The sequence below is a fragment of the Neoarius graeffei genome, chromosome 11, assembly GCF_027579695.1.
Source record: "Neoarius graeffei isolate fNeoGra1 chromosome 11, fNeoGra1.pri, whole genome shotgun sequence".
Taxonomy (NCBI): domain Eukaryota; kingdom Metazoa; phylum Chordata; class Actinopteri; order Siluriformes; family Ariidae; genus Neoarius; species Neoarius graeffei.
The window spans coordinates 81,049,527-81,077,428 of record NC_083579.1 but is presented as its reverse complement, the minus strand read 5'-3'; the positions used below and the strand labels follow the sequence as shown (position 1 = coordinate 81,077,428).

The 27,902-nt window shown below is 42.6% G+C and overlaps 1 protein-coding gene across 1 annotated transcript in view; it reads right to left on the bottom strand.

The window, feature by feature from the left end:
• rlf (RLF zinc finger) overlaps positions 1-15,244 on the bottom strand; it is a 31,430-nt gene extending 16,186 nt beyond the window's left edge. Inside the window, exons 1-3 of the mRNA XM_060934789.1 lie at positions 15,003-15,244; positions 4,373-4,527; positions 341-422 (exon numbers count right to left, since the gene is read on the bottom strand). Coding sequence (XP_060790772.1) covers positions 341-422; positions 4,373-4,527; positions 15,003-15,179 — 414 coding nt within the window. The 5' untranslated portion in view covers positions 15,180-15,244. The remainder of the gene's footprint in view (positions 1-340; positions 423-4,372; positions 4,528-15,002) is intronic.
• Positions 15,245-27,902: the final 12,658 nt, after the last annotated feature.

Here is a 27,902-nt window from a genome sequence, read left to right as displayed (position 1 = left end):
ACGGTCAACTGGTGGGAAATCTTTAAAATCAGGGACAGTGTTTAAGAGAAATATTTTATTAAAGTAGAGTTTATGAAATCAACTAGACACTGAAAGTCCGTGTGCTTTAGTTATCTTGTAAACACACACAGATGAAGAAATTATTCCCATGCACAGTTTTCTATAAGAACAGACTTTGTAAATCCATACAGAAGGAAGAGGGGGTGCATTTCTTCCCCAGACAGACGCTCTCTTAACTTCTGCATTTTCAGTTCAGGTTTCAGTATTATTTTTACACTCTTCGTGAGTGGTTTTGTAAAGCAGCAGGTGAAGAGACCGTGCAGCGAGTGTCGCGTCTCACCTGAACAGAGCCGTGAAACTGCAGCCAGGCTTCAAGTGGGATCTCATTCTGAGGTACAGACAGAAGCAACTCAAAGCAGCTCCTAAATAAAGCAGAAGAGAGCAGCATTTAGGCAATGCTGGAGAGAAAAAAAAAAAGTCAGTAATAGAGCAAAGAAAGATGGCATGAATGGTCAGGTGACCTCATACACACAGGTTAGGGCTGACTGTAAAACATCCAAGTGAATTCAGGCGAGGAATTCAATTTTTTTTTTAAAATAAACATAAAATTACCATAAATGTATAGAAATATGCAAATTAAATGTATAGAGATATGGATTTGGAAGAGAGATGCAACCATTTCAGATTGTTCTAGTGAACATGCTGCATCTCTTTGTGCAAACTAGAGATGGATATGATCAAAATATCATACTGTGATACTTAAAGGGATCCTCCAGCAGATTTATTCTCAAACTTATTTAAATCAAATCGAAGTAGTCTCAGATTTAAAAAAAACAAACAAACAAAAACCCTAAACTTTCATTTTTCAGGAAACCAAATAGCGTTCGAGAAAAATGAATTTTCTTTAAAATGTCAGATGGGCTTCCTGCAGTGGTGACGCGTGCGATGATGTCAGGTAGTGGTCGCATCAAGCAACTCAGCTGTTTATATCCGTTTTCAAAAGATCTACAGAAAGCGTATGCGTGCGTGCTCTAAAGTCTCGGTTTTAAACCATGCCATGCTCTCTGTTAATCTCCCCAGCACCAGCTGTAGATCATGTTAAAAAAGATTTTTGAGCACAAAGTGTCATGTCACGCTGCGAGTTGAGCCATTTTAAACCGCGATTTTAGAGAGCGCAGCCACACACCACTTTGCCACACCCTTTCTGTAGATCATGTGAAACGATTCTGCAGCGCGAGGTCTCATGTCTGATCCAGTTTCTGTCGGTGAGCCTCTGTTCCAGCTGATCAAGCACACTCTGCGTTTTCTGTGTGGAAATGCAGTCGAGTTCCAGCTTGTGCTTTTTAGCATCATGGTATTTATATGCGACACAATGAGGCATACTTATTTAAAAACTGATAAGTTTGGTAAAGATGCTCCTAAAACCACGATGTAAACAGAGAATGGAGCACTTGCATGTGACGTCACAGCCGATCCAGATTGTAAACAGACGCCACCTTGTCGGTCAAACGCCATATTTCCGCCTTCTACTTCTGCTTCTACCTTTTCTTCTGGAAAACCCTACTATATACAACTCTACTACAACGTCAACTCCACTGAAAATCAATAAAACATAAGACGAGTGGAATCCTGTGTCCGAGTCCTTCCCTTTCAAGTGTGGGAAACCCATGATGCTCACATGCATTTGACAGTAGGCTGCCACGGGACCCTGACAGGCGTGCAAAACGGATTGCTGCTATCAAGTATACCATATATACAGTAATAGTGAGAGACTACTGATACTTGATCTAACATTGGTTTCCAGCAGAAAATGACGGTTTGTAGTGATTTCCATCGCATGCACAACATTCCGCACGAGATAGCGAGACCAGCGGGGTCTCAGTACTTAAGTGACTTACCCGTCCAATGAGGATAGTTATTTTCTTGTTTACAAGATGCCACATCTGAGTCGCTGACAAATCCTGAATTTCTGTAAAGATAACTGTGCAGAGATTTATAAGCACGCAGTGCTTCACCACTGAACAGCGAGGGAAAGTTAATGAGGTATTTATACACATCTGGGTATTCCACCTCTGGCAGTTCAATATCCACTGACACGGTCGTGAAAACTACGTCCGGTAATCGATAAGGGTCACTAATCTGTAGGTCGTTTATTTTAGACATATATCTAGTTATCTGTTCATTAGAAAAATGAGCCGTGTAGTCCGTCGGTTGAAATTGATCCATTTTGTACACGAGTGCAGCAGTATTCAGCGGTGTTTTTTTACCGACAAGATGGCAGCTGTTTACATTCCGGTCACGTGACTGCAAGAGGTCTATTGCCGCTTTTCCACTACCAACGCGGCTGAGTTGGGCTGAGTCGAGCTGAGTGGGGCTGTTGGAGTTGCATTTCGACTACAACCGCGCTGAACTGGAAGTGGGTGGACACATTGGGTGGAGTTAGCGAAAGTGGGTGGACGTCACGTGATGTTAGGCGGCGCAAACAGTGACATCAGTGATCTTTTAAGCGGTAGTCTCACGACCTGGATAGTAAACAATAAACATGGAGGACATGGAGTCGTTAGTGTTGCTGGTCTTGGTGCTGTGGCTTGTTGTCACCGACAACGCCAACAGATACTGGCAAGAGCGTATAGATGAGGCGAGGCGCATAAGGCTTCAGAAATTCTCGTAATTCTTCTTCTTCCGGGTTTACGGTGTTTACAGATCCCAGCGTGCTCGCGGGGTGTGTGTGGGCATGTGAGAACACTCCTCCTCACCAATCAGTGCACAGGGGAGTGTCTGCTCACGCCCCTAGCCCCACTCGGCTCGGTTTGGCTCGCTTCAGCCCCACTCCAAAACCGTGCGAGTTTTGGGTGCCGAGCAGGGCTGAAGCGAGCTGAGTCGTGCTGCTCTGAGGTAGTCGAAACGCGAGCCGTGTCGGGCTGAAGTGAGCTGAAAAAGGGTAGTGGAAAAGGGCCATTAGTATATAAACAGCTGAGTCGCTCCAAGCAATCGCTACCTGACATCATCGCACACGTCACCACCGCAGGAAACCCATCAGGTATTTTAAAGAAAATTCGTTCATTTCTTAACAACTACTGGGTCTCCAAAAATGAAAGTTTGATTTTTGAAATCTGTAACTATTTTGAGAATAAATCCACTGGAGGATCCCTTTGAACATGTTCAAAATATTAAAAATATCACAGCGCGATAAAGTCAAGTTACTTTTTAAAAAGAACATGGGAAAGCTGGTCTGAATTAACAGGAAGTCTGTATTAACTCAATCGCTCTTTACAACCGTGATGAGTAGAAAAGCATCTCAGAACACACAACCTATCAAACCTTGAGGTGATGAGCTACAAGAGCAGAAACCACATCAGGTTCAATCCTGTCGATTGAGAATCTGAGGCTATCGGGGCATAGACTCACCCAAACTAGACAGTTGAAGACTGGAAAAAGAAAAAGGTGATTACTACTACCCCCCCCCCCAATCTTCATCCATCCAGTTTCGAGCCTCAGCCCATTATAGCCCCATATTCCTGTTCTTCAATGACAGGAGTGGACCCTGACACGGTCTTCTGCTGTTCTAGCCCCTCCAGCTCAAGGATTGATGTTTTGTGCTTGTTGAGATGCTTTTCTGCTCACCACGTCTGTAAAGAGTGATTAATCACGATATCCTTCCTGGCAGCTCAAATCAATCGTGTAGCCATTTTCCTCTGACCTCTCATCAACAAGGCGTTCGTTTCCTCCCACAGAACTGTCGCTCACGCGATACTTTTACTTTTTTTTTTTTAAATATTCATTTTTGTGTAAACTTTAGAGACTGTTGTGTGTGAAAATCCCAGGAGATCAGCAGATTCTGAAACACTCAAACCAGTCCATCTGGCAGGAACAAACATGCCATGGCTGAAGTCACAGATGTGACACATTTTCTGCATTCAGATGTTTGGTGTGAATGTTAACTGAAGCTCTCGACCTGTATCTGCGTGCTTTTACACGGTGTGCTGCTGCTGCCACATGATCAGCTGATTAAATAACCGGATAAACGAGCAGGTGTACAGGTGTTCCTATTAAAGTGGACAGCGCGTGTCTCAGTATCATGACGTGTCTCATTTCAGCCAAACCTTGGCAGAATTTGCCTGAACTACTCTTTTCAAGAAATAAAGCGGGATCAGTATCATCACCAGTCCCATAGTTCAGCCATGACAGAAGATGAAAGGAATAAAGTTAAAAGAGAAAAGAATGAAATAAATTAAATCCACAAGCTCCACAATCGTGCTGTGATGTTTTAATTGAGGCATTATAACGTAACCGATGCCATCCGTCCTTTACGATCCATGGTCAGAGCCCTGATAACGACCTGGTGCTGATGATTACTGAAAGCAGTACTTACAGCGCAAGTCTCTTCAGCACGAGGGCCACGCTGGACGAATCGGCCGTTAGGTGTGGCCTGGCTGACGCAAAGCAGTTGATGGAGAGACAGTAGACTTCCAGCAGCGTGAGTCCGTGCTCGACCGAGTTCCGACTCCCGGCATAGTGCATGAGAGCCTGCAGAGAACCCCCAAAAAATAAAATCATTATTCAGCTTATTACAGCTCATGAGTTAGCGCACACAGTCCTTAACGTAAACTACAGGCTTGTCTATTCGCCGTCAGGAATCACATGCATGAGGCTAAAGACAGTTAACTTGTTTTGTTTTTTTTAAGGACCCACATCATGCTATTCATGTATTTATATTTCACGCTGACAAGTCAGTTCCTGCTATTACTCATGTTCCATCAGCTCTAAATAGTTGCTACATCAACCTCTCTTTTTCTCCCTTGAAGCAAGATGAAAAATGCCTCTTTTCATGACATTGAGAAACTGAAAAGCCCTCCAGCCTTTTAAAAAAAAAAAAAAACCTCCACCCACCACACAGCTGTTTATCTGCTTATATTACGTACATTTCAAATTTACATAGAAACAAACATGGAGCACATAAAATATATACATTATATACAGCGCCCTCCACAATTATTGGCACCCCTGATGTTAATACTTTGTACAACTCCCTTTTGCCAACAAGACAGCACTTAATCGTCTCCTATAACATTTCACAAGACGGGAGAATACAGAGAGAGAAGGATATTCGACCATTCCTCTTTGCACAGTCTCTGTAAATCATCCAGAGTCCTGGGTCCTCTCCTATGCACTCTTCAGCTCACCCCACAGGTTTTCAATTGGGTTGAGGTCTGGGGACTGAGATGGCCATGGGAGGAGCTTGATTTTGTGTCTGGTGAACCATTTTTGTGTAGATTCGGCCACATGTTTAGGGTCATTATCTTGCTGAAAGACCCAGTGACGACCCATCTTCAGTTTTCAGGCAGAGGCCGCCAGATTTTGATTTAAAATGTCCTGGTATTTCAAAGAGTTCATGATGCCATGCACCCTAACAAGGTTCCCAGGGCCTTTGGAAGAGAAACAGGCCCACAGCATCACCGATCCTCCCCCATACTTCACAGTGGGCATGAGGTGCTTTTCCGCATACTCATTTTTTGTGATGTATTAGAATGTTTGTTGCCAAAAAGCTCTATCTTGGTCTCATCTGACCAAAGCACACGGTCCCAGTTGAAGTCCCAGTACCGCTTAGCGAACTCCAGACGTTTACGTTTATGCTTGTAAGTGAGAAAAGGCTTTTTCCGTGCATGCCTCCCAAACAGCTTGTTGGCATGTAGATAGCACCTGATGGTTGTTATGGAGACTATTGCCGCTTTTCCACTACAAACGCGGCTGAGTCGGGCTGAGCCGTGCCGTGCTGAGTCGGGCTGAGTGGGGCTGTTGGAGTTGCATTTCGACTACAACCGCGCTGAACCGTGCTGGCTAGAAGTGGGTGGACACATTGGGTGGAGTTAGCGAAAGTGGGTGGACGTCACGTGTCGTTAAGCAGCGCAAACAGTGACATCAGTGATCTTTTAAGCGGTAGTCTCACAACCCGAATAGTAAACAATAAACATGGAGAACATGGAGTCGTTAGTGTTGCTGGTCTTGGTGCTGTGGCTTGTTGTCACCGACAACGCGGACAGATACTGGCAAGAGCGTATAGATGAGGCGAGGCGCATAAGGCTTCAGAAATTCTCGTAATTCATAATTATTCTTCTTCCGGGTTTGCGGTGTTTACAGATCCCAGCGTGCTCGCGGGGCGTGTGTGGGCGTGTGAGGACACTCCTCCTCACCAATCAGTGCACAGGGGAGTGTCTGCTCACGCCCCCAGCCTCACTCGGCTCGCTTTGGCTCGCTTCAGCCCCACTCCAAAACGGTGCGAGTTTTAGGGGCTAAGCAGGGCTGAAACGAGCTGAGTCGTGCTGGTTTTTGGTAGTCGAAACGCGAGCCGTGTCGGGCTGAAGTGAGCTGAAGCGAGCTGAAAAAGGGTAGTGGAAAAGGGCCATTTGTGACCCCAAGATGCTCCTCTTTGATGCAAATTCTCCAACAGTGAGCTTTGGAGAACTTTTTCCTTCTCTTCCCATCCTCCTCACTGTGCGTGGTGGCAAGATAAACTTGCATCCTCGTCCAGGCTTGTTTGCCGCTGTTCCAGGTGTTTTAAACTTCTTGACGATTCCTCTGGCTGTAGATATGGGCCGGTGTAGGCGAGTGGCTGTTTTCTTGTAGCCATTGCCTGACTTATGAAGGTCGACACACATCTGCCTGACTTGAATGGTGTGTTCTCTTGTCTTCCCCATGTTGAAGAGTGGATAAGAGAAATAGGCCTCTGTGTCACATCATATTTATACCCCAGAGAAACAGGATGTGATGAATTACTAATTAAAGGTTCCTAGATACTCTGATCAACTTTATAAACTACAGTAGAAATGATAGAAATGCTTCAATTACATTTATTCTCTAGGAATTGCTATGGTGCCAATAATTGTGGAACAGGTGATTATGAAAAATAATTATTTCTTAGTCAGGGTTTTTTTTTTTTTTTTAATTCACTTGAGTTAAGGGTTACAGTTTTCTAAAATTTTCAGTGTGAGATTATGTTTCTGCAATAAAAACTGAATTATTTTAAGGCTTTTAACACAACCGGGGTGCCAGTGGATTTACCTTGTAACCAACACGGTCATTGCTGCTGTTGAAGAAAATTAATCAACACCTTCAGACCAATCAGTATAGTGAATTCAGCAGTGCTGTGCTATAAACTGCGAACCAGTTTCTGAATTAAAGCTGTACGGCCTTTCAAATTTCATAAATTCTGTGAAATTTAGTTCCGTCTGAAATGTGGTGATTGTGATATCTGTTTATTTCTGTAATATCTGACAAAATATCAGGCCATTCTGTGGCTGGGAAGTTATTTAATTTGAGGGGATTCAAGCAAATAATGTGCATGAAATCGCTCGCTTGGCGCAGTCAAGCAGACAGAGGAAGTCCGTGTGCGCATGCGCAGGTTTACCTTCTTCTTTTGGGTTTTACGGCAGCTGGCATCCACAGTGTTGCATTACTGCCATCTACAGGTTTCCCTTTGAGCGTGCACTGACAGTTCCATCATTCTGTCGCTAAACGAACAGCTGATCACGCCGAGGTGCTCGCTGAGCGCCAATATTTATTAGTTTGGTCCTGCGTTTCCTTTCCTTCGTATATAACAATGTCTTTTCTTCTCGCTTTCTTTCCGTTACTGTAGTCGCTCTTTCATGTTTCATTCTCACACTCACATCCTCCATTTTTCTCTCCTGTTTCAAATTTATATCCCACAATGCCTTGCGTGAACGGGGAAAGCCCACCACGTGATGCATGATGTAGTATCTTGAATTGGGTCATGGTGAAGAAAGAAAAAAAAAAAATAGCAGAGAATTTAAGGACACGTGGAGATACATTCATTAATTTTTCTATTAAAAGAAAAAAATAATAAAATTGGAAGTCTGTGATTCAAATTCAGTAGCTTTCGGTCACTAAACAAAAATAACTGGGTGTCGGGGAAATTCTTTTTATGACCTACACAAAATTAGAAAGGCAGTACAGCTCTAAATGAACGTACTGTTGATCATTTTTAAACGATTGCACAACTGCACCGGAAATGAATTTAACAGACAGGCCGACCCAAAATAACACAGAAGTCAGATGGTGGTTAAAATAACCGTGACACAGGTTTTAGTGTAGCAGAAAATCAACAAGCCACATTTCCTCTACTGTCAAGCTACAAAAACACACTAATGCATCTGCACAAGAGTTTAATTCAAAAGGCATTTTCGACTGCACAAGTGTGTGCATTACACAAACAATCCATAAAACCCACTGCCTGATGTGAAAAAAATTTCAGATTAAGTTTTGTTTTCACTGATCAAGAATTTTACCTTGGTGAAATTCTGCCACCAAGCCAGGTCCCACATCCTGCTACTCAACAGCCATTTCATTATTTGCATACGATTTAAATATAACTAATTCACCCTACATTTTAAAACACAACAGCCACTCGGAAGCAGCCATATTTAGCACTCCAAATACTGACCCCTAATCAGATAGCTCACGGTCACTGTACAGAAGAGAGCGATTTAACACTGAGCAGCTAATGAGCTGCCAAACTCAGGAGAGTGTGTATGTGAGGAAATCCCTCATTGACCATTTTCACCTCGAACCATCTGCTCTGTGGCGCACTGATTGGACCTTCGAGATCAGAGAGGATGTACCTTGGGTAACGGTGCGATTTTCCCCCTGGCCCTTAAACACACACACGGAATCCCCTTTGACAAAAGCTTAGCCTGCAGACTCAAACGAGAGAACAGACTGGGGTGCTGTGTTTAACCTTCCAGGTTATTCTTAACAAGTGTGTGACGACCATTATTGAGGTAGTTTCAATAATGATTGATAAGTACGTCATTTTATCCATGTTGTACTTAAAACACACCACACTGTACTGTTTAGAGCTGACAGGACCACCAGGCATCTACTTTAAGGTGGAGCACTAATTACAATCAGTCCAGAAATGGAAGTAATTTGTAGTATTATTAAAAGCTGGTATAATTCTCCACATTTCATCCTCCATTAAGTTTAAAAAAAAAAAGTTTTATATACTAATAGGAATGGCAACAAAAAGGTCAACACTAGGGTTAATTAACCCTGAATAATGAACAGTGTGAGGAGTAATAGAAGGTAGTTCTATGATATACGATCTGTTGAATGGCTTATTTAAACCTATGAAAAGTAACGTTTCACATCATAAGCCTCTGGAGCTTTCTGGCTCTTTTTCAAGGCCACAACCACAGTGTCAACCTCAGGGCGGAAAAAAAAAATAAATCAAAGTCTGAAAACTCATGTCTTGCCTTTTCCTAACACAAGATGCACTTTTTTTTTTTTTTAGAATAATGTCTAATAGTCTATCATGCTACTGTTTTTAATTTTTCTCTCACGTTTCACTGTATTGGTAGAGATTTGGGATTAATAACGTACAACCATAACCCTGTAAACAAATCGATACACCGTTACATGAAGACAAGTCCAGATACGGTATCCATTTGCATATTTACAAGTAAACCTGGGCGGGCAGCAGGGGCGTTCACTCTGCTCTGCTCTTGTCCAGTCCCATCTCCTCCTCCTCTCTTATCCCTCTCCTCTCCCTTACTCAGACATCACATAGGCTTTCTGACAAATACAACATAAAGACATTAATGGTAGTTAAATATGCCCGTGAGCACCACTGCTAGTTGACCGTGTGGTGAATTAACTTTCCAGGTACCTCAGCTATGATAGCTAACATTAGTGACGGTTGATTGATTAACACTCGCAAATCAGCAATGAAAGTAATGAAACCGAGACAGTACCTGAGCGGAGCGACAGCAACACCGCCTGGACAAACCACCATAACAGTAAAACCCAAAGTAATAATATAAACAAATGTGTTATGTTTGGCTATAACCAGGATCACATTTGCTCATGATCATTTCAGACAATTGTGCATGGCTGAATATCGCAGCATAGCAATTTTTTTATGGGGGGGGGAAGAGATGCGCATCCCCCCCCAATATACATCATAATTACAACCCTGATCCATCAAAAAAAAAAAAAAAAAAAAAAACACAAAGTGGCAGGCCAACACTTTCAAAAGAAGCTGGCCGTATTGCTTAAGAACGGTCGTTTCTGGTGTCAGAAAATGACGCATCTTAAACTCTGCATGATAAAGATTAAAAGCAAAATAAAAAAAAAAAAAAGTCAATGGACTACAACCAGTGTTTATTTGTTAATAAAAGATAATTTGTTCAAATAAGATAGTACAATCGATTAGACATGCAACAACTCACCCAATTTAGAACTTGACTTTCCAAGAATTTTTTTTATTTAAATAAAAATTACCAAAAGAGCTGACATTTATTTTCCTTTATCAAATAATATTCTCTTACAAAAAAAAAAATTGATTCATTTTCTTAAGCAACAATAATTTAGAAACATCTCATTATCTGTAGCCGCTTTATCCTGTTCTACAGGGTCGCAGGCGAGCTGGATCCTATCCCAGCTGACTACGGGCGAAAGGCGGGGTTCACCCTGAACAAGTCGCCAGGTCATCACAGGGCTGACACATAGACACAGACAACCATTCACACTCACATTCACACCTACGCTCAATTTAGAGTCACCAGTTAACCTAACCTGCATGTCTTTGGACTGTGGGGGAAACCGGAGCACCCGGAGGAAACCCACGCGGACACGGGGAGAACATGCAAACTCCGCACAGAAAGGCCCTCGCCGGCCCCGGGGCTCGAACCCAGGACCTTCTTGCTGTGAGGCGACAGCGCTAACCACTACACCACCATGCCGCCCTAGCCTGGGCCCGCCCATCCTAAGCGTGACGCAACACGAGGGCCTGTTGCGAGCTTAGTCTGGCCAGGCAGGCTATCTCCAGCTCTTCCAAGCTCCCGAAAAATCGGGAGCCAATCAACTTTGAGCATCTCCAACGGCCCTGGGTAGAGGCGTGTTCAAGGCAGTGACGTAGTAGAACTGCGACCAGAAGCCATAGATTGTTTACAGAATCTATGCCGGAAGCGCTTCATTCACTAGAAACATTATGAACATGGAGCAAGTTCTCACTGAAAACAGAGCAAAGAGCAGCCCTGGAGGTATTTATTGAAAGGAAGGACGTTTTCGCCTTGCTCCCGACCGGCTTCGGTAAGAGTTTAATCTACCAGTTAGCCCTGTCGCGTCACATACGTCAGAGGAAAGAGTGATGTGATTGGTTTAAGCTTCGTCACAGCCTTTTCTGGCTTCAACCAGTAGCAAACTGAGGCATTTCAGGGAGGCGGGTCAACCACGGGCTCTGGGAAACGGTTGGGCTTAATATCTTTGCCAGACCAAATGCTCGCAGAGCTTTGAAGTCGCGTTAGCCAGACTAGTGCCGCCCCTAATTTAGAAACATTTATAAAGAAAACATAATAGCCTATTAACTAAAATTAAGTTAATAAAGCTGTTCTTAAACTTAGGAACATTTGTTCTCCATTTGCTTCTCTTTTCTTTATCTTTCAGCAGTCTGTAAAGAGACAGCTCCAATTTCTTGTTAAATCTATTTGTACACAGTCACACAGCAGCTCTTTCACATTTTAGAGCAGGTTTTTGTGCGTTTTCGCAGCATTAGAGCTTTTACCTCGCGCTCATTCCCTCTATTGTATACTGTAGTGCCCTCTGCTGTCTAAACAATGCAATTTCAGCTAGGAAAACACATTAGCCCGATAATTGCGATTCGAATCATCAAATTTCTATCGCGATTTATCATCACATGCCTATAATCGATATCACAATAGCACCACGACAATTCACCACAAAAATCGATATTATACCATCACCATGCCTAGCACATCCTCGTATTACAGCACGAATGAAAGGAAATGTACTGTACAGCGTCAAGGCTGATGCAGGTTTTTGTATCACTTACTGTAAATTTAAAGTAGGGCACAAATCTCTCTGAGCCCGATTAGATGTAAATGAGTGATATTTGCACAATGAAAAGCAGCAGGTGGGGTGAATCAGGTTATAAATCTCAGTGGGTCTGTCCTACAGAGACACCTGTGAAGAGAGACAGGGAACTGTGAGGACGACGACATGGCACCTGGTGAAAGCGTCATGAATCGGGGCATCAGATCAAACCTGCGAAGTTACTGCACGGCTGCTTAAACCCTCGCAATTCAAGAACAGCATCCGTTCGCTGCCATTAGTCTACTCAGATCCCTTACACTCCATCCTGCATTCCCAAGACACTCATTCATGATTATAACTGTTTCTCTACTCACTGGAGGCAATACAATTTTCCTGCTGATCTACACTGTGCTATGGATATTTCTTATTTATTCTATCCATTACCTGTTCATAAAGAGTGAGAATCTCTCGACACTTCATTACAAGTCTTGAGTTCTCATTCCTGTCATCTTCCTCACAATCGTTTATCCAGTATAAACCTCTCACTGCTTTGAAAAGCATCACACCATTTTTCATTCATTTACAAGATCAATTTGAATTGTATTCATAATTTCACACATCTGATGACATTTCAGAGCCCATTATCCACTTTTAGTCACCTAAAACAAGTCTATTAATACAGATTTCCTAAACGTTTTGGCCAAATGACCCATCACTCGATAAAGCACTGAATAAATGTACCATCAATTACGCATTCTTATTTTTAGGTCCAGTTCATATTATTAAGCTTCAAGGGGATTTTTTTTAATAACAATATTGAGCAAGAACAAACAGGAATTTAACTTAATTTTAGTGTAATAATATTTTCACACTGCGCAACACTACACAGTTGTGATGTTTTTGTCACTAACTTGCAGCTGTACTTCAGTCACGCAGTAATTTTCCTGTAACATGCCAGGACATTTTACACAGGAAATCACATGTGTGGCTTGCTTTTTTTTCTTCTTTTTTTCCCCTTCTTCGAGGGAAGCTGCCCGGGGCCCAGGCTGGGTGGTGGGGGTCCAGGGCAGTTTGAAATCCATCTGAAATATGCGTACTTGATCAAACTATGATGGTCCTGTGCATCATTTGCAAATTCTAAGTTAATAATTCCCTTAATTGCAATTAGTTTCTTTCCTTCATGAACATCTGCTCAAATGTTGCATGCATCAGGTACACACACACACACAAAAAAAAAAAATCCAAGAAGGACCCGTTAACTCCAGGGAGTATATTTAATTCTTAAAGCAAAATTAAATATCACACTAGGAGGAGTTATAATCTGATTATGCACTACATTCATACTGCTTACAGTACGTTTGAAAAAAAGTGTGTTTCTTTAGGAGTTCTTTTTAAAGGGGACATCCCATACACCTTTAAATTGTTTTATATTATCATCATTGGCCGAGATGCTTTTCTAAAAGTCTGATTGGAATTTTAAAAAAAAGCACTTTGGTTCTTTTTTCTCATGCTGTCTCAGCATAGTACGATCAGCTTCACTCTGATTGGTATAGTCAGACTGTAAACAAAAACTCATTCATCGTCCACACTCATGGCCAACACGTGGAACTCTAGCTAACTGAGAGGTGAGGCGGCTTCCACACCAGAATTACAGCCCAACATGTCCGAACCCGGGTCAGAAGAGGCCCATGAAGGAGTGGACACCAAACCAGTGCCACAACCAAAACCACAGAGGCTGTTCACCTAGGGGACCTGCTGCAGAGATGGGAACGACCCGGCGTGAGACCTTACACCCTCTAACCTCCAGATTTTTTTACGGCTCACTCAGTTTTCTTCTTTTGTGCGTCCTGGAACGGCACATTTGCGCTTTCCTCCTCCTGGCATCTGGACTTGTTCCTTCATCGTTTGCTGGATAACTAGGTAGGTGATGTCGGACATCTTCACAATTCGGGCTACTACGTGCGGATCATACGTTAACGGGTGGTGATACCATAAAAAAAATTTAAAAATTAAATAAAAATGGTGACAAGAGCATACGCAAGATGCATGCACTTTTGTAACTGACTTCTTTCGTCCTGTTTTTTTCTATGGTTGTTAGAGACGAGGAAATTAACCGTCCACTCTGACTCAACATATCCCAAAATTATGATATAAGGTACTAAAAAAAAAACAAGAAAAAGAAGTTTTTCCTGAAACGTCTCCTTTAAATAGTTTGTCACAAGCCTGGTCAACATAAAAACGAGTTAGGTTTTTTTTTTTTTGTATTAAAACCTCAACTTGCATGCAAAAATTAGTGCACCTTAGTAGCACACATGTTTAACTAGTTTAATGTTTTTCAAAAAAAAAAAACACCATTTAGTTGCTGACTCTCACTTTGCTCTCTATTAAAAGAGGAAACTTTTGGGTAACTTTTAAGATCAGCATGAAGATCTGAGCTACAGCATGGCTTTGCTACATGACTCTCTCTCTCTCACACACACACACACACACACACACACACTTTCCTTTGCCAACTTTGGAAAGTTGCACCTGCACCATGCAGAGAGGAGGAAAAATGAAAAGCCAGACTGACCACAGTGATGATCCTGACTATAATTTAAAAGGATGCACAGACTAAAATCACGCACAGTTACCCCCCACTCCACTCCACTCCACTCCACCCCACCCTGACCAACTGGCCTCCACCATACAGCTACATAGAATTAAAAACATAGAATAGAATACATGTGGTGTCTAAAGCCTTCATGGTTGGTATTAAAAGACGTTGCAGAATTAAGTGGACAGCGTGTCAGTGACATTACAATAAAAAGTGAGGAGCGGGCAGAGCGCAGTGAGGGGCAGAGCGCAGTGAGGGCCAATGCATGGCACAGCGGCTCCTTTAACTGGACTTGTGCACAGCGTCAAAACTACAGCCACAACTACCGCTCAGTACAGCATGAAGCAGCTGCACTGGCATCCGGAGCCGCGGTATAAATCTGCAGCAGCTACACAGACAGAGAGAGAGAGAGAGCTCGGTATACTCCTCTCCCCTCAGCCGCACAGTTTAGCAGCAGCAGCAGTAGCATGGAGCTAACCGAGCCCTCGCCGCTCCGGGAAACAATCCGCCGCTTCACTGCGCCGTGGGCTTTTTTTTTTTTGTTTTTGTTTGTTTTTACCTGACAGAAGTTGTCGCAGTACTCCGTGGACGAGGCCTCCGAGATGTCTCGCTGCCTCAGAGCGGCCTCGAGGTGCTGCAGCGTCGCCTGCAAACTCTCCATGGCGTAAAACGTGTCCTCATCCGCCCAGCCGCGGCCACTCTGCTCCGAATCCCCGTCCGCGCTCTCGTCCGCCATCTTCACTGCTGGTCCCGGCGCGTACGCATTCGGCTGGTCACGTGACCACAGCCAACCGGAGGCCCGACTCAACAGTGAGGGGAGGGGGGAGAGAACCCTCCGTGTGGGAGGAGTCGAGCTCCGTCCAATCACATAATGGGGCCCTCGGTGACCAATAGCAAAGCACGCACGGTTACACCCCTCAGCGTTTGCAGGTTAGGCCACGCCCGTCATAAACGTAGCGGCTTCCCAACCCCCAAAACGGTGTAATTTATTTACACCATGCTTTAGAGGATTACATAATAATAATAATAATAATAATAATACACCAATAAATCTCCACAAAAACTAAAGACAATCCCGGTTGCACACTTCCAATGCATGACTGACTAAGAATAACCCCACACCCTAAAAACACACAGTCACAGGCCTCTTGACTGCACTGTCAGGAACAGGGGTACAGCAGGAGTTCATCTCTGCTCCCCAACCTACAACCTACACTAATCTACCCTCAGGCATCATTACTGGACTTCAAGGTAACTATGTGTACCTCTTCAGAGTCAAAAAGCTACATATATATATATAGGGGAGAGCGGGGTAAGATGAGCCAGAGGGTAAGATGAGCCACCCCCTGTTTCTAAGAAACAGTAAACAAATGTGACCATGTGACCACATTCAAAGGGGGGCGGGACCATTTACTTACACTTGTGGAGAGGAGCACCACATGTCAAACTAGGTGAGGGAGATATTTATAAAAATGTGTTTTTGTGCTTTCTAAGTCAATTCCATGTTTGTCCACAGTGAAGATAATTTAGAGAAGACAAAAGTAGAATAATATTTAGACACATTAGGGTTAAGTTAGTGGCTTTCTAAGCTATGATATGAATGCTAATAAAAATAATTTTGATTAGCCTAATCCCCTTTATTAGCATTTTTCTACAAAATGGTGGCCACGGGGTAAGACGAGCCATTAGATGTGGGGCAAGTTGAGCCACTGGCTCAACTTACCCCATTGGTGGCTGAGCTTACCCAATATGGATGACACTTAAGTTTTCACATTTACTGGTCATATATGACAACATATATATATATATATATATATATATATATATATATATATATATATATATATATATATGACATCAGATGAGGAAGACCGGTTGTTAGATGTGGGGGATTATGTTGTGGCAAAATTCACGGGGAAGAAGAAAGTGCATTTCTTCATTGGCCAGATAATCAAATTGGATGTCTTCGAAATAGAGGCAAGACTTGTCAAAAGAAGCCGGTCATGCCATGGCTCTGCAAGAAAGCCGACCTTTGTCTTCAAAGAGAAAGATAAGGCTGTCCTGTCAAGACAGGATATTGTGAAAAAATTGCCCCACCCCTTTACTGTTGGGGGGACAGCACGGAGGGAGAGGCAAATGGTGTTCCCTTGCAATTTGAATGCTTGGAACATTGAATAATGATGAAATGATTGATGGAATGATTGCTGCATGTTTTAGCAATGTTTTAACCTACTGAAAGAAATAAGATTTTTTGGCACTGTTCTACTGTTTTAGTAATTTCTATAATATAGTATATCTCTCATTCCCTCTCTAACCATCCCTCTTTCTATCTATCTATGCATATATCTCTCTCTATCCCTCCCTATCCCATCTCGTTCTATCACCTCTCTCTTCATCTCCCCTTCTCTATGCAACGGCCCTATCCCCCACTTGCTTGACTTGACTTGATTCACTGATTGCATTTCTAATAATAAAAGTTGTTTACTTTGTTAACCTAACATGTTTTGTGTTGGCTCAATTTACCCCACACAGTGGCTCATCTTACCCCGTGCATGGGGTAAGTTGAGCCACTTGACATTTTTTTTTCAAGAGGTAATATCACTCTAACCATAAGAGCTTATCAATTATTTTTTGCTCAGATAGTAACAGTACACTTTGAAATTTGGTATGGTGTGTAGACTGGAAGCAAAAATGGCTTTAACATGTAGTTATGATGAAAAATGTAAAAAGTGGCTCATCTTACCCCGCTCTCCCCTATATATTCTCAATCAGGATATAAATGGGACAAATAAGTACCTTACTGCTCCAGTGACAAGCCAGTGGTACCCCTAAAGGTACAGTGATGCACTTTGTTTTCCGAGAGGGTAGGAATACCTGGGCACTTGCTTATTTATGCAAGTATTCAATCAACTAATCATGCCACATCAGCACAATGCATAGGTACAAGATTAAAGAGGTTACTGTGATATGCACAAGCAGTGACAGTGCACAGTGAAGTTCTTATTCAGTCTGTCTGTACAGATAGTGTGTTAAAATCGCACTGTGATGTTGGCCGTGATGTACAGTTCTGTGCAAAAGCCTTAGGCACACGTAAAGAAATGCTGTAGATCAAAAGTGGCTTAAAAATAATTAAATTAAATGTTTCAAAATTAAAAAAATACTATAAACAGTAATCAGTGAGCCATAATCAATGAAACAAAATCAGTATTTGGTGTGAGACGACCCTTTGCTTAAAAAAAATAAATAAATAAATCCGTCTCCGGTCCAGTGAGGTCAGTTTTATGTGGAAATGATCTGTAGGTTTTCCTGAGCATCTTCCAGAACCAGCCACAGTTCTTCTGGACACTTTGACTGCCACACTCACTTCTTCATTTTACACCAAAACCCAGCAGCCTTCATTATGGTTTCTTTTTCATCTGAAAAGTGCTCTCTTATGGAATATACTGCTCAGATACAAACTTTTTTTTTCTGTAACATTTAATTTTGTGCTGGAAAACGATCGCTTGGACTCTAAAATGTTTTTGCAACGCTTTGACTCAATAATGTAGAAGTCATAAAATAGAAATCTATAGCAAAGTTTTTATGGAAAAAAATATAGGATGCCTAGGATTTTTGCACAGGACTGTAAATCATAGGTCTCATCTCATTTCATTATCTGTAGCCGCTTTATCCTGTTCTACAGGGTCGCAGGCGAGCTGGAGCCTATCCCAGCTGACTACGGGCGAAAGGCGGGGTACACCCTGGACAAGTCGCCAGGTCATCACAGGGCTAAATCAGAGGTATGATATGAAATATACCACAAATACAGTACTAATGTGAGGTAGGTAGACTGTAGTGCAATAGTAAAGACAATTAAAGGTCCACAGTTATGCAGATGTTAATAATAATAGGTGTTCCTATTAATGTGGCTGGTGAGTGTACTATACATGAGATGTGTAACCATACATCAAAAAGGAGACTCCTTGGTGACCAATCATGAAGCAAGAGCAGTTCAAGGTTCAGCCTCGCCCACCATCGGGGTTAGATTACTTGAAGGGCCTTCCCTCCCACAAATGCAGCTTTATTTACATCATGTTACAGCTTCAGAAAAAAAAGACTCATTTTGTATTACTATTTTATTTCTTTTTAGACTTTTTTTAGAGGATCGGATCCCTTTTCAATTTGGTTCTTCTCAAGGTTTCTTTATTTTGTCTCAGTGGATTTTCTTGAGCATTACATTACATTACATTACATGGCATTTAGCAGACGCTCTTATCCAAAGTGACGTACAGTGAGTGCAAAAGTCAGGTACACGAAGCGCTGAACTTCTTGACAAGAAAGTTCTAGTGCTAACTGAACAAATGACAGCAATACCAAGTGAAATATTCTGTTGAAATACCAATATTCAAACAGTCAGGGAAACAAACCAACCACATCACACATCACATCACATTATCTCTAGCCGCTTTATCCTTCTACAGGGTCGCAGGCAAGCTGGAGCCTATCCCAGCTGACTACGGGCGAAAGGCGGGGTACACCCTGGACAAGTCGCCAGGTCATCACAGGGCTGACACATAGACACAGACAACCATTCACACTCACCTTCACACCTACGGGCAATTTAGAGTCACCAGTTAACCTAACCTGCATGTCTTTGGACTGTGGGGGAAACCGGAGCACCCGGAGGAAACCCACGCGGACACGGGGAGAACATGCAAACTCCGCACAGAAAGGCCCTCGCCGGCCCCGGGGCTCGAACCCAGGACCTTCTTGCTGTGAGGCGACAGCGCTAACCACTACACCACCGTGCCGCCCACAAACCAACCATATAAAGTATAATCATCCATCCATCATCTGTAGCCGCTTATCCTGTGCAGAGTCGTCGGCGGGCTGGATCCTATCCCAGCTGACTCTGGGTGAGAGGCGGGGTTCACCCTGGGCAAGTCACCAGATCATCGCAGGGCGACACACAGAGACACACAACCATTCACACCTACAGTCAATTTAGAGGAACCAGTTAACCTAACCTGCATGTCTTTGGACTGTTGGGGAAACCGGAGCACCCGGAGGAAACCCACGCGGACACGGGGAGAACATGCAAACTCCACACAGAAAGGCCCCCCAACAGTCGCTGGGCTCAAACCCAGAACCTTCTTGCTGTGAGGCGACAGTGATAACCACTACACCACCATGCCGCCTAAAGTATAACTAAATAGACAAAACTAAAACTTCAATAGTTAACCTCAGTCTAGACAGTACACAGCCTGGGTTGTTCCAGTGGGCCTGTTTGAAGCTGGAGGGAAAGTATCCAGAGGACAAGGAGGAGTTGATGAGGGAGGTGATAAATGGGAGGATGTCAGGAGTGACGGTCTGGAGGAGAGATAAGGGGATGGGGTCAAGGGTACAGTTGGTCGGACGGTGAGAGAGCAGGAGCTGGGAGACATCCGAAGTGGAAAGAGGGGGAAAAGCAGAGAGCAAGGGGGGGGAGACAGGCAGGGTGGGGAGGGGGAGGCAGGCATGGTGAAGGAGTTGTGGATGGTTATGATCTTTTCCTCAAAAAAAACCCGCAAAGTCCTCTGCAGTGATGGAGGACTGAAGTGCAGCTGGTGGAGAGTTGAGGAAAAGAAGAGAAGAGAACATTCTTGGCTTGGTCATTCGAAATAAAAATAAAATGCAATTAAATTGAGTCAATTAAAATAAGGCTTCGTGTGGTCTGGCCTTTTGTTTTCACAGTTCCTTGTTTGTCAGTTTTGGCATCAGAATTATTTCAGAATCGCAGAAAAAACAATGAACACATTTTCCTTTAATATTCAACTGAATTCATACAGCAGTGAACCACTGCCCTGATGGAAACAATACATTTCTACCATTCTGAACGGAAAGCATTTCTCTATAAAGCAATATGAATTTGTATTACATCATGTTTATTATTGTGATCATTATGTCATGGTATTATTTATGTTTTCATCAAACTATAGTACCAGAGGTAAGTACTTCTTGCTTTTCATATACAGTACCAGTCAAAAGTTTGTACACCCCTACTCATTCATCAGTTTTTCTGTGGTATTTTGACTATTTTCTACATTGTGGAACAATACCAAAGACATCAAAACTATGAAATAACATATGGAACATGTATGGAATTATGTAGTAAACAAAAAGTGTTGAAAACAAAATATGTTCCTGTTTTAACAGGTGTGCCTTGTCTAAAGTTGATTAGTGGACTCGTTCCTTGCCTTCTTATTGTCTTTGAGATCAAACAGTAAATAATAAAAATACAGTAAATAGCCCTATTTCATAACTGTAGTAATCCATATTATGCCAAGAACCAAACAACTAAATAAAGAGAAACGACATCCATCATTACTTTAAGACAGGAAGTGACTTTTTTTTTTTAAATAAAGAAAAAACATTGAATTAGATAGAAGATGTGTCCAAACTTTTAGCTGGTACTGTAAATCAAAGTCAGGGCAGTTGAGTCCTGCCCCAGATCTCTCCTGTACAGCCATCTTGCACTTCTTTCTGGTCAGAGGATGGAAAATTAGGACTGAAATATGAGTATTTGAGCATACATGGTAATCCAAGCAACATAACACAAGTTTTGTACATCTGATCTGGAAGATCCACAAGGAACAGAAAAAGCCGAAAACACCCCTGGGTGCCAGGTTTCCATGTCAACCTTCAAAATGTTAGCAGACTGTCTGTGACCACTGTTAAATTCCTGATTCTGATTGGTCAGAAGGTGTTGTTGATTACTTTTCAATAACAGCAGCTTTTATAGTTGTTCTGGTTGCAAGACAAATTACAGGTTTATATTAAATTCTTATTCTAATACATTATCATTGTGTTGTTATTTGTATCGCAGACACTCCACTTAAACAGATTAAACCGTGTATCATCATCATCGTCACTGCTGAACCCGATCCAGGCTTGAGGTCAACCATGTTTGACTGACTTGGCCAAAATTGCCGCAGTAGGGTGTCTACTTCCTTTCTGCACACTCGCACACATTCACACCTACAGAAAATTTAGAGTAGCCAGTTAATCTAACTGCATGTCTTTGGACTGTGGGGGAAACTGGAGCACCCAGGGGAAACCCACACAGACACGGGGAGAACATGCAAACTCCATACAGGCTCGAACCCAGAACCCAGAACCTTCTTGCTGTGAGGCGACAGTGCTAACCAGTGCACCACTGTGCCGCCCAAACCATGTATAATTGTTGTTATACTATCCACATTCACTGGACATGAGCAATCGTGCGCTCTGATTAGCTACTCTACTATGAGGCTATCAGTTCATATACCGTGAGTAGAGAAAAACAAAATGGCGGAGTGTGTTGCTGAACCAACCGAGGACAAAATAAAAACTCTACTCGAAAACAAAACTACAAAAATACAAAAAAAGCAAGAAAATATGGAATAAAAGTATTTGATGCTAAGAACATATCTTTGTTTATTTTTCAAGAATTATTATTATCGCATTTTTCAGAAATTGTTCCTGTCATTTTGCCGGTTTGTTTACATTCTTCATCTTTGATTGATTTTGTTGGACATTTTATTTAAAGTATTTATTTATCGAATTTGCAAAAAAAAAATGCTCTGTTTCTCAAAATCCAGTGAATGTGGATAGAATAAAACAGTTATTCCACTCAATCTCATTGTACATGGATTATAGACAACTCGGTGCTACACGCCTCATCGGCTGTCAGCTCATGTACGAATCGATTTCGTGGAATAATGGTTGATGGAATGTTTATTGATCGTTTGTGGAAGGAGTCTCCATCGTCAGTGCTTTATAAGAGTCAGCAATAAATCTGTTTCTTTATTACATTTTCTGACATGAGCAGGCCTTCAGGACTTTTTTTTGTGTAAATTATAAAAGCTATACGAATTAGTAATTAATAATAATTGCCAAGTTCTTTCTTCATGAGATAAAAATAAGGACAGTAATTACTGTATCATCTTTATTAATGTCAGAAATTTTCCATCAGTGTGTGGAATAGTCCTCAGATTGGTGAGCAGTGCTTTTTCGTTTTGTTTTTATTGACCATGTGTGATATCTGAGATTAAATGCTGAAACGTTCCTCGAACAGTGACTTTTATTTCTGCATAACCCTCTAATAAAACAAACGAGTATATTCACTTGTATCCTGCCTCAGACTATTGCACGGTACAATTAATAATTGTCAAGATATTGCACTTTACTACATACAGTGGTGCTTGAAAGTTTGTGAACCCTTTAGTATTTTCTATATTTCTGCATAAATATGACCAAAAACATCATCAGATTTTCACACAAGTCCTAAAAGTAGATAAAGAGAACCCAGTTAAACAAATGAGACAAAAATATTATACTTGGTCATTTATTTATTGAGGAAAATGATCCAATATTACATATCTGTGAGTGGCAAAAGTATGTGAACCTCTAGGATTAGCAGTTAATTTGAAGGTGAAATTAGAGTCAGGTGTTTTCAATCAATGGGATGACAATTAGGTGTGAGTGGGCACCCTGTTTTATTTAAAGAACAGGGATCTATCAAAGTCTGATCTTCACAACACATGTTTGTGGAAGTGTATCATGGCACAAACAAAGGAGATTTCTGAGGACCTCAGAAAAAGTGTTGTTGATGCTCATCAGGCTGGAAAAGGTTGCAAAACCATCTCTAAAGAGTTTGGACTCCACCAATCCACAGTCTGACAGATTGTGTACAAATGGAGGAAATTCAAGACCATTGTTACCCTCCCCAGGAGTGGTCCACCAACAAAGATCACTCCAAGAGCAAGGCGTGTAATAGTCGGCGAAGTCACAAAGGACCCCAGGGTAACTTCTAAGCAACTGAAGGCCTCTCTCACATTGGCTAATATTAATGTTCATGAGTCCACCATCAGGAGAACACTGAACAACAATGGTGTGCATGGCAGGGTTGCAAGGAGAAAGCCACTGCTCTCCAAAAAGAACATTGCTGCTTGTCTGCAGTTTGCTAAAGATCACGTGGACAAGCCAGAAGGCTATTGGAAAAATGTTTTGTGGATGGATGAGACCAAAATAGAATTTTTTGCATTATGTTTGGAGAAAGGAAAACACTGCATTCCAGCATAAGAACCTTATCCCATCTGTGAAACATGGTGGTGGTAGTATCATGGTTTGGGCCTGTTTTGCTGCATCTGGGCCAGGACGGCTTGCCATCATTGATGGAACAATGAATTCTGAATTATACCAGCCAATTCTAAAGGAAACTGTCAGGACATCTGTCCATGAACTGAATCTCAAGAGAAGGCGGGTCATGCAGCAAGACAACGACCCTAAGCACACAAGTCGTTCTACCAAAGAATGGTTAAAGAAGAATAAAGTTAATGTTTTGGAATGGCCAAGTCAAAGTCCTGACCTTAATCCAATGGAAATGTTGTGGAAGGACCTGAAGCGAGCAGTTCATGTGAGGAAACCCACCAACATCCCAGAGTTGAAGCTGTTCTGTACGGAGGAACGGGCTAAAATTCCTCCAAGCCGGTGTGCAGGACTGATCAACAGTTACCGCAAATGTTTAGTTGCAGTTATTGCTGCACAAGGGGGTCACACCAGATACTGAAAGCAAAGGGTCACATACTTTTGCCACTCACAGATATGCAATATTGGATAATTTTCCTCAATAAATAAATGACCAAGTATAATATTTTTGTCTCATTTGTTTAACTGGGTTCTCTTTATCTACTTTTAGGACTTGTGTGAAAATCTGATGATGTTTTAGGTCATATTTATGCAGAAATATAGAAAATTCTAAAGGGTTCACAAAATTTCAACCACCATTGTCTCATCTCATCTCATTATCTCTAGCCGCTTTATCCTTCTACAGGGTCGCAGGCAAGCTGGAGCCTATCCCAGCTGACTACGGGCAAAAGGCGGGGTACACCCTGGACAAGTCGCCAGGTCATCACAGGGCTGATCAGAAATCATGAAGCTTAAATAAATATATTACGTTCATTATGTCTTCTTCTTTAAATCAAAATAATTAGTTTTCTTTTGTTTCAGACATGTAAAAGCTTTTTACCTTTACCTGACATGTTTCGACGGTGTAACTTCCGTCTTCATCAGAGGGTCACCTGGATGTTAGTGTATGACGTGCCTTTATAATCAGCTGATGTTACGGAGGTGTGACCTCCCTGTCAATATTGACAGGTCGGTCACACCTCCCGCTGTCAGTGTTGCCCCCTCAGGACGGCGCTCCAGGTGTGGGAGAGCATGTACGCCCCCTCATCCCTGTTTATTGTTCTTGGGCTATGCTTTCTGATTTCTATTGACTCCTTGATCCAACGGTGGTATCTGTTGTTCTCTTGCTGTATGATCTGAGCATTGTCCCAGTCCATTATATGATTTTCCCTTCTGCAGTGGTCCGTTATTGCTGATTTCAGGTTCTCTTGCATAGCTTTTTCTTTTATTGCTCTTGTTTGTCTCTGTTCTGTTTCTTTTTCACATTCCTTTTTATGTTCCTTTTTCCGTGTACTAAAACTCCTTCCTGTCTCCCCAATCAGGGGTGCAGATAGGATTTTTGAACTGGGGGGGACTGAGCTGTCAGCAAATGATTCCATTTTGTGTATATGTGTGTGTGTGTGTGTGTGTGTGTGTGTGTGTGTGTGTGTGTACACTATCGTTCAAAAGTTTGGGGTCACTTTGAAATGTCCTTATTTTTGAAAGAAAAGCACTGTTCTTTTCAATGAAGGTCACTTTAAACTAATCAGAAATCCACTCTATACATTGCTAATGTGGTAAATGACTATTCTAGCTGCAAATGTCTGGTTTTTGGTGCAATATCTCCATAGGTGTATAGAGGCCCATTTCCAGCAACTCTCACTCCAGTGTTCTAATGGTACAATGTGTTTGCTCATTGCCTCAGAAGGCTAATGGATGATTAGAAAACCCTTGTACAATCATGTTAGCACAGCTGAAAACAGTTGAGCTCTTTAGAGAAGCTATAAAACTGACCTTCCTTTGAGCAGATTGAGTTTCTGGAGCATCACATTTGTGGGGTCGATTAAATGCTCAAAATGGCCAGAAAAATGTCTTGACTATATTTTCTATTCATTTTACAACTTATGGTGGTAAATAAAAGTGTGACTTTTCATGGAAAACACAAAATTGTCTGGGTGACCCCAAACTTTTGAACGGTAGTGTGTATACATGTTATTTCACCTCCCTCACTGCCATCACCAGGAACTACCTGCAGGCCAGGACATCTCATCTCATCTCATTACCTGTAGCCGCTTTATCCTGTTCTACAGGGTCGCAGGCGAGCTGGATCCTATCCCAGCTGACTACGGGCGAAAGGCGGGGTACACCCTGGACAAGCCGCCAGGTCATCACAGGGCTGACACATAGACACAGACAACCATTCACACTCACATTCACACCTACGCTCAATTTAGAGTCACCAGTTAGGCTGCTGGGCCATAGAAGGTTCACGCTGCACGCTGCATGCTGCACGCTACACGTTCACGTGAAGAACCGGACCCTGGGCCATTAAACTTCATGCTTGGATGTTCACGTGTTGCGTCTGTTCTACTTTGACCGAGTAACCAACAATATGGACTCTTCGGATGACGACGATTGCCTCATTCTGCTTTTACTGAGACAGAGGAAGAGAAAAAGGAACAGAATTTGGAGCCGAGAACACTTCCTTCTGAGAGAAACCCGTGGTGAATTTCACCGAACATTCTATAATCTGCTTGACAATCCCGATGAAGAACTATTTTTCAATTATACCATTCAATTATATTTTTTCTGAAGTTTTCCCCTGAAAGCATAGAGTTATCTCCCTAGACCCGTTCTGATTGGCTGGCGCGGCGGTGACCGCATGCATTGACTGGAATTTCCATCTTCACGCCTAGAAAAAAGTGTGCATGTTCATTTCACGCTTCACGCGTGAAGTGTGCAGCGTGCAACGTGAACGCCGTTCTATGGCCCAGAGCAAGTCATGCTACGTTTGTCCACTTTTCTTTACACGCGTGCAGCGTGAACCTTCTATGGCCCAGCAGCCTTAACCTAACCTGCATGTCTGTGGACGAAACCGGAGCACCCGGAGGAAACCCACGCGGACACGGGGAGAACATGCAAACTCCACACAGAAAGGCCCTCGCCGGCCCCGGGGCTCGAACCCGGACCTTCTTGCTGTGAGGCGACAGCACTAACCACTACACCACCGTGCCACCCAGGCCAGGACAATGATAACATTTTAACATAGCCTATGGAAATCCAAAGTTTACACATTATCATCACGCACAGAAATTGCAAAACTAGTTTTAAAACCGCTAAGTTCCAACTGTTAACCATAGCGAGAGGCTGGGCTACGTGTGTGTGTGTAAAGTGTAAACCAGTGCATCCTGACTTTCTAACTATGCCTGTGTGTTGCGTGAGCGGCAGTCAGTCAACAACTCTTCACAAAGTTTCCTTATGAAACAATATGCTCGCTGAAATTATGGCAGGGAACGCCAGATTACACATTAAAACTGCCTTCTGAGCACTGTATCTACAGGCTACCACCGAAAGAAGGAGGCTACCAGAAAGGCATCTCTACTCCGTACGATTTTACTTTCACTACGACATTACTTTGAACAGACGATCAAAAAATTGCAAGGTGATATGATAAAGTAAGGCACAGTTTACTTACAGTCGTTTTTTTTTGAAAAAACGATGCAATCGTTTTCTGCCTTTTGGCACCCTTCATCATGCCGTGTTGGGGTCCTGAACTAGGAGGCGCTGTCCCCGATATGCCTGTCAAACTGGTTGTCGGTAACCATAGCAACCAAGCTCGAGCTCGCAACCTCGCAGTTGCAACTATGCATGTATTTCGAGGACCACAATGGAAATAAGTATTTTTACTTTTTGTGTTATCCTCCGCAATATTTATATTTATATTATATGTTCACATGTTATGTATATGTTTCTATTGCGAAATCAATCAATCAATCAAAAAAAAAATGTACTGCTGTGCACCTCAATAAACCGAATGGTAATGAGTCTTTTGATTTTTCCGTGAGGTTTGCCTTATGCAAAGAAAGACAGCATAGACGTTTTTCCTCCCTATAAGTGGGGGGGACCGAACGAGGTGAATTTAAACCTGGGTGGGACGAATCCCCCCCCCCGTCCCCCCCTCTATCTGCGCCCGTGTCCCCAATGTAGGTTTTATTGCATGACCGGCATGGTATTTCATATATGACATTGCATTTATTGTGTTGGTCGATTTTGTCCGGGCGGCACGGTGGTGTAGTGGTTAGCGCTGTCGCCTCACAGCAAGAAGGTCCTGGGTTCGAACCCCGGGTCCGGCGAGGGCCTTTCTGTGTGGAGTTTGCATGTTCTCCCCGTGTCCGCGTGGGTTTCCTCCGGGTGCTCCGGTTTCCCCCACAGTCCAAAGACATGCAGGTTAGGTTAACTGGTGACTCTAAATTGAGCGTAGGTGTGAATGTGAGTGTGAATGGTTGTCTGTGTC